This window comes from Felis catus, chromosome E1, assembly GCF_018350175.1.
Source record: "Felis catus isolate Fca126 chromosome E1, F.catus_Fca126_mat1.0, whole genome shotgun sequence".
NCBI classification, from domain to species: Eukaryota; Metazoa; Chordata; class Mammalia; order Carnivora; family Felidae; genus Felis; species Felis catus.
In genome coordinates, this window is record NC_058381.1 from 39791083 (window position 1) to 39798654 (window position 7572).

Consider the following 7572-nt stretch of genomic DNA (forward strand, 5'->3'; position numbering starts at 1 on the left):
CTTTGAGTAGTATGGGCATTTTAACAGTATTAATTCTCCTCATTCATGAGCATGTAATACCTTTCCACTTACTTGTGTCTTCTTTAACTCTTTCATCAGTGACTTCTAGTGTTTGGTACACAGATCTTTCATCTCCTTGGTTAAATTTATTCCTAACTATTTTATTCTTTTTGATGCTATTGTAAATGGGATTGTTTTCTTAATTTCTCTTTGTGGTAGATTGTTGTTAGTGTGTAGAAATGCAACTGGTTTGGTGTATTGATTTTGTGTCCTGCAACCTCCAACTGTACTGGTTTTGTTGACTGGTTCTAAATGTTTTTTTCTTATTGTATTTTTGGGGGTAAGGTGGAGTCTTTAGGATTTTCTATATATCATATCATGTCATCTGCAAGTGGAGACAATTTTATTTTTTTCTTTCTTATTTGGATGCCTTTTATTTCTTTTTCTTGTCTAATTTCTCTAGCTAGGACTTTTAGTACTACGATAAATAGAATAGGTAAAAGTGGGCACCCTTCTCTTTTTCCTGATCTTAGAAGAAAAGCTTTCAGTCTTTTATCACTGAGTATTATGTTAGTGTGGGCTTTCATATATGGCTTTTATTAGGCTGACATAGTGTCCTTTTATTCCTAGTTTGTTGAGTATTTTTGTTTTTGTTGAAAGAGTGTTGAATTTCATCAAAATCTTTTTCTCCATCTATTAACCATGTGTTTTCCCTTCTTTGTTCTGTTATGCAGTGTATTACATTCAATGATTTTTGCATGTTGAATCATCCGTGCATTCTAGGATAAAATCCCACTAGGTCACGATGTATAATCCTTTTAATGTGCTGTTGTATTCTGTTTGATACTATTTGAGGAATCTTGCATCAATATTCATCACAGATATTGGTCTCTAGTTTTCTCCTCTTGTAGTGTCTTTGGCTTTGGTATCAGAGTAATGCTAGACTCACAGAGTAAGTTTGGAAGTATTCCTTTCCCTTTAATTTGTTGGAAGAGTTGGAGGATGATTGTTTTTAACTTTTCTTTAAATGTTTGGTAGAATTCACCAGTGAAGTGTCTGGTACTGGGATTTTATTTGTTGGGAGGTTTTTTATTACTAATTCAGTCTCCTTGCTGGTTATAGATCTGCCCATACCTATTAGTCATTCTTTTAAATAGCTATGCAGTTTTCCAGAGTGTGATCATACCACACCATATTCAATCATACCCTATTGATATATCCTCAGTTGTTTTTAGTTTGTGCTTTTGAATTAAAAAAAATGATAGAATTTCAAGCTAAAGAGAATTAAAGGAATCCAGCTTTTGGTGATTATGGGTGGGTCACATGATACAGCGATCTGAGCCCTTAACTGAGAACTAAATTAAGCTAATTAAACTAAATAAGCTTCTCAAACTGGTTCTGCCATTATGTGATTCTGCAACTTCAAAAAAGTGACTTACTCTCTCTGAACATTGGTTTATTCATCTGTAAAATGAGGTGATCTTTCAGACACCTCCAGGGCTAAAATTGTGGAATTGCTTTCCCCGCTCATTCATTCCTTAAGGGTATGATCTACCATGTCTAATTCACCTTAGAATCCTATGTAGTGCTTTCTGCACCATCTTCAACGTAGGCACTCAGGAAATGCTGTCGAATAAAGGAAGGAAGGAATGATTGGCTGTGTATGGTACTGATAAACAGCCAAATTTGCATCTTACCCAAGTCACATGTCACTTATTTTATACTTTTTTTCTCAGCAGGAGCTCTTAGGTAGTGATATCTGAAAGTGGTCAGAAGTTAAAATCGAAGGAAAAAGAGGACAAAACATTTTGCCATTTCTATTCTATTCAAGGGTGTCTTCTGGGTTTGATCAGGTCTCTAGAAGATATGTCGGGGAAATTGATTCCTTGCTTACATGTTATCCTTTATTCATGCTTTCTAATTTCTTGATTTTCTTTAACCCTTGCATGAATAAAGTGTTATAATTTTAACCCAAGTAATATTTTTAATAAAAAGGAGTGTCTTCAGCTCCCTCCAGTTCTAAGTCCAAGAAACCACAAATTAATCCTGAGCCTTGTCCAAAAACTACCAAGATTTATAAAACATTTCCTGATGCTTGTGTTTAAATATGTATAAATTCATTGTATGTTATGTATATACATCCATTGTGTATTATGTATGAGTGCATGTGTACGCATAATAAATGTATTTCTAAGTGAAAATTTTAAACCAAAGTAGATATGTTATTATCCTCACTTTCAGTTTAGAAACTGAGATGGAAATTAGAGTAAAGTTCTCCATCTGACCAAAAGCGAATTTCCTCAGAGAGGCTTTCCCAATGTGTGGTTCTCTTGCTTTATTAGGCAAGACTACATGTGAATGGAAGAGTGTAATATATTAGCATATGTTACCATGGTTTGAAGATTGCCTGAAAGAGCATTCCTCTAAGAGACTTGAAAAAAAAAATACATCATATCTGGCTTTGGATTCAGAGTTCCTGACTGCTATACTTTTCTGGTTGTGAAAGCTCTTTGTGAGGCCAGGATATGGAAATAGAGCTTGTGCCACTTCTGAGGCCCTGTATGACTGCCTTTGCTGTACTTTTTATGGCATTAACCTTTAGTAGATCTAATCAAATTTCCTAGCATGATATAAGAAAAGCAGTGTGGGATATCAAAAACAGATTAAAATCTTTTGTGACTTTCTATGAAATACATATCATGAATAAACTCAATAAAGAAAAAAAGAGATATTTGCTGCACCAAATAGATATAGTTTAATAGACCTTGGTATATTATTCCCCTTTCATAAAAAGTGCAGTTTGCAGGATGGTGGAGTATAGGAGGTGAACATATCTGAGGACAGATGGTTCTTCCGTGGCATTGGTGGCAGAATCACAGAGAGTAGATTCAAATGTGTCCTGAAAGCAAATTGGTTGTCCCATTTCTTGAGTCAAATTTGTATTTTGGCGGCCTCACTGGGAGAGATCAAAGTCTTTCCAGAATTGAATGGAATCAGATAGATCTGTGAGGCCTAAATAGCCCCCACCACAAAAAACAAATAACAGTTCAAGAATTTGTTAGTGGTCCAGGCATGGTGGAGGAAATAATTAGCTCATGAATTGATTTGGAAGTTGAAACTTCAAGTTGAAAATCAGCAACCTTGCTTTTAACAGGTGGGCTCACAGCAGGTGGGCTGGCAGCAGCTGGGCTGGCAGCAGTAGCAGCAGCAGGCAGGGCGGCAGCAGGACTGTCCACAGTAGGACGGGCGGCAGCAGGAGGCCTGGGCGTGGTGCAGCTGGCAGCAGGTGGGGGGTATGCAGCTCACCACACAGCAGGGGGGCAGGCAGGTGTCCTCCACGCGGCAGTCAGGGCGGCACCACCTGACGCGGCAGCTCACGGCTCCGCAGCCACCCTCCTGGCCGCCACCAGTGCCACAGCCGGTCCCGCAGCAGCTGTTCTGGCAGCAGCTGGGCTGGCAGCAGCTGGGCTGGCAGCAGCTGTTCTGGCAGCAGCTGGGCTGGCAGCAGCTGGACTGGCAGCAGCTGGGCTGGCAGCAGCTGTTCTGGCAGCAGTTGGGCCGGCAGCAGCTGGAGCCACAGTTCCCGCTGGTGGAGCAGGTGGGAAATCCACAGAAGCTAGTGGAGCAGCAGGCCATGGTGTCAGGAGCTGGGCTGAGAGTTGGGTTGCTAAGAGAAGTTTTTTGTGTTTTGCTGGTCACTTCCACGTTGGGCCTTTTATAGGCCTTGGCCAGCTATTATTTACATAATTCTCAAAATGCCTTCCTTGTTTGTATATAAATAATCTGTCTCTGAATAATAATTGCCCTATTCCTGAGTTATTTGTTCAACCTCTGAAAGCCTTTAAAAGTTCATTTTATTGGTCTTCAATTAGGATTCTTTACCACAGTCAGGTAGTCATTGGCGTTCATTGGGTACATAACCCATAATCCCCCATATTTGTTAAAATTTGCTCATTGCCCTAAGAATAATTGGTGCCTCACCTTTACAGAGTGTCAGTATTACTCATTGGTGACCCTGATAATGGAGTTCTTGGGTCTCACATGACAGTTTAATTCCCAGCAACATGTCTCCAGTGTCAACTGCTGCCCCTTTATCTTTCTCATCTTCAATTTGACTGTGAAGCAAAGTGATCCAGCTGGCCAGAAAGGGATGCTTTTTGGGGGGGCTGAGAAATGTGGATGAACTGTTACTGATCACAGATTCTGGAGCACGTATATGCCCAAGTGGTTCTGACTATTTTGCACGTATCATTTCATTTAATTTTCACTGCAATCCTATGGACTCCGCCTATACATCTCCCATCGTCTATGTCAGGAAATTGAGCCTCAAGCAGATTTATGTCTGTTGCTCAGGTTCACACCAACAAGTGGTGAATCTGAAATTTGAACCTATGCCATCTGACTTCAAACTAAACTCTTCAACCACTACAGTCAATACCCTGTTTTCCATGTCAGCAGTTGTTCCAGAGAAACTCAAAGGGTAAAGGAAAGATGTAAAAATTTGCCCATTCTTAACTGTTTTTCAAGTCAAGGGAAGAAATGCAGAGCTTAGGGTGAATAATAACACTATTAGAAACTTCTCTGAAAAAAATTTTTTTTGACTACATAACAAGCTTCAAGAAAATTTTGTGTGCTAAAATGGTTGACCTCCTTGACTTGTGACTTCATTCAATCTTTGATATTAGGATGTCCTATAGATCTAAATGTCCTTAACTGCATAAAAATCACACTCAGTATATTAACACTGGAACATGTGACATACCATAGTACATTAGATCAGCATGCAGTTTACTGTAGATATTAGCAAACTATAATATAGTTTGAATGAGGCAGCAGATGAGGTTGAAGATGAAGGTTTTGTACAGGTACAGTGAAAGGTGACCTGGCCTTCATTGAGTATGGACTCTGTTACAGGCAAATGGATGTTAAAATGCCACTTACATAGTTTGAACCAGAATACCGGGTGTTAGTTTCTGCTTCTTCAGGAATGACAGTTTTGAGTTTAGACCATAATTCTTCCCAAATCAGAATGAAGGCATTTACAAATCCCACATCAAATTTGAATTCAAAGGTATGTGATTTTTTTACTTCCTCTCCTTAAGCAAGTCTACATCATGGATTCTTCGATTAGCTAATTTTCCCACTGTGGATGTTTGGAGTATGTAGATTTGTCCCTATTATAATCTCAGGAGCTATTTAATTCATATCTAAATTCAGAATCTTTGATACTAAAAGCATTTATCTCCCCTTGCAAAAAATTCAGATATTTGAGGAGTTGAAATACCTACTGACTAGGGCACCAGGGATAGGTAGTGTTATCTGTTGGGTCTCCATTTCTATGCTTTTCTGCTGTGGCACTGTTTTCAGCATCTCCCTTGGTGCAAAATTTAACTCAATTTTCATTTTTCTGGTCTTTAGCTGCCCTCAGAGAATTACTAATAATAAGTGTTTTTAGGCAGAGTTCTCCAGAGAAACAGAACCAGTAGGAGATATATATATATATATATATATATATATATATATATAAAGAGATTTATTGTGAGAGATTTAATGTGGAGGCCCTCACCAGGAGCACTGAAGTATGAGGGCAGGAGAAGATGGCTGTCCCAACTTAAGCCATAGAACAATTCGCCCTTCCTCTCCCTTTCTGTTCTATTTGGGGTCTCAGTGATTTTGATGATCCACATTGTCCATCCACATTGGTGAAGGCAATCTAATTTATTCATTCTACAGACTCATATGCTAATTCCTTCCATGAACACCCTCACAGACACACCCAGGAATAATGTTTTACTAGCTGTTTGGGGATCCCTTAGCCCAGTCAAGTTGATACATAAAATTAACCATGACATAAGGTATGACACTTAAAATTTGAGAATTCTCCTCTTTTGCCACAGACTAATCTGAACATTCTTTTATCTCTCCTAAAGAAATCAAGAAAATAAAATTATTTACTCCATTTCTTCTTGATTGGTTTTCATACAAATAGCGTAAGAAGTTATAATCAATTTGTGATATTTCCCTGTGTAGATTTTATGACCGTTTAAATGCTGGAAATCACTATCTATTGTCTTCTTGGAGAAAAGAATGCCAGTAACTTTACATTTAAAATGATTTTATTACAAGGCTTATTCTCTTTGGTTTTCATTACTTCATTTAAGCGATGGGGTCCAGATCCAATAGTATCATAAGAAGAAAGGATGTGTTTGTCTCTTATTGAATGTCTGCCTTCCGTTTATAGATATTAATATATTGAGTTATTTTTCTTTAAGGTGCCATGGTTCTAGGTTTCTTATTGTAAGTTTGGGGGTTCTTTCAATTCCTTAAGCTCCATTTTACTAGTTCTCTAGTTCAGTTGCATCTGCCATAGATTCCTGAGTGATAAGACATGGTTGATATAGGAACCAGTTGAACATCCCCAACTTTTTACTCTAAATCAAGTAATAAGATCTTTTTCTCTTCTGAATGCCAACCTGGCTCTTTTGGTGCTTTGAGATAAAGCCATTCTAAGTAAAAGTAAGTACACCCTAACCCATTGAAAGACAAGAGAGTGGTGTTTGAGGGACATTGAGCATTAAACATGTTTTAGACACATTGTGTATGAATGTGTGGGTTGTGCCCTGATGAGGGAGGCTCTGTCCACTCAGAAGAAGGAGAATCTTTTTCATATAAAGATGATGTAGGCTCAGTAAGCTGTGTATTCTTCAAACTGTTTCTACCTAAAGGTGATGCCTTTTTCTAATTCTGGTAAGGTTGTGCTAGTGAAGACCCCATCCCTTTGACTTACTTCTTTTTCTTTTTTTTAAGTGTTTATTTATATTTGAGGAGGGGAGGGGCAGAGAGAGAGGGAGACAGAGGATCTGAAGCAGGCATGAGGATGCTGAAGCAGAGAGCCCAGGTGGGACTCAAACTCACAAACCATGAGATCATGACCTGAGCCGAAGTTGGATGCTGAGCCAACTGAGCCACCCAGGTGCCCCTGACTTACTTACTTTTTAAATCGAGGTGAAATTCACATAATATACACTAAACCATTTTAAAATGTACAGTTGAGTGGCCTTTAGTGCATTCACCTTGTTATGCAGCTACCATTCCTCTGCCTAGTTTAAAACCTTTTTCATCACCGAGAATACCACCTGATAATCTTTAGTAATTACTCCCCATTCCCCCTTTCTCTCCAGCCAGTGATTTACCACTTTGATTTTATAATCAAAGATTTTATCCGTCAAAATGGAAGTTCTTATTATGTATTTTTTATTTGATCCTTGCTTCATTCTAGAACTTTCTCTGGAGATTAGAATAAGAATGGGCACAGTGTATGCCAGTATCATGCTCATTTAAATCCATTCTTGTGATGAATATTTATTTTCTAGTTCACGGTACATGAACGAATTGTATATATGTTGTAGAAGCACCAGTTGAAATTCCCTTTCATCATTTTCCAAAGTATATTTTGAGGAACACTAGTGTTACAGGATGCTAGTTGGTAATGAATGGAGTATTCCCCAACTAAGTTTGGGAGTAATAGTTATAGAGCTTTCTTTAATATTCTGATGTGTTTTATAAACCTTC

General features: G+C 38.3%; 1 protein-coding gene across 1 annotated transcript; it reads right to left on the reverse strand.

The window, feature by feature from the left end:
* Positions 1 to 3147: 3147 nt before the first annotated feature.
* LOC123381911 (keratin-associated protein 1-3-like) lies at positions 3148 to 3653 on the reverse strand. The gene has a single exon (XM_045044475.1). The coding sequence runs from the start codon at positions 3634 to 3636 to the stop codon at positions 3148 to 3150; it is 489 nt and encodes a 162-aa protein (XP_044900410.1). The 5' UTR covers positions 3637 to 3653.
* Between the last annotated feature and the right edge of the window lie 3919 nt (positions 3654 to 7572).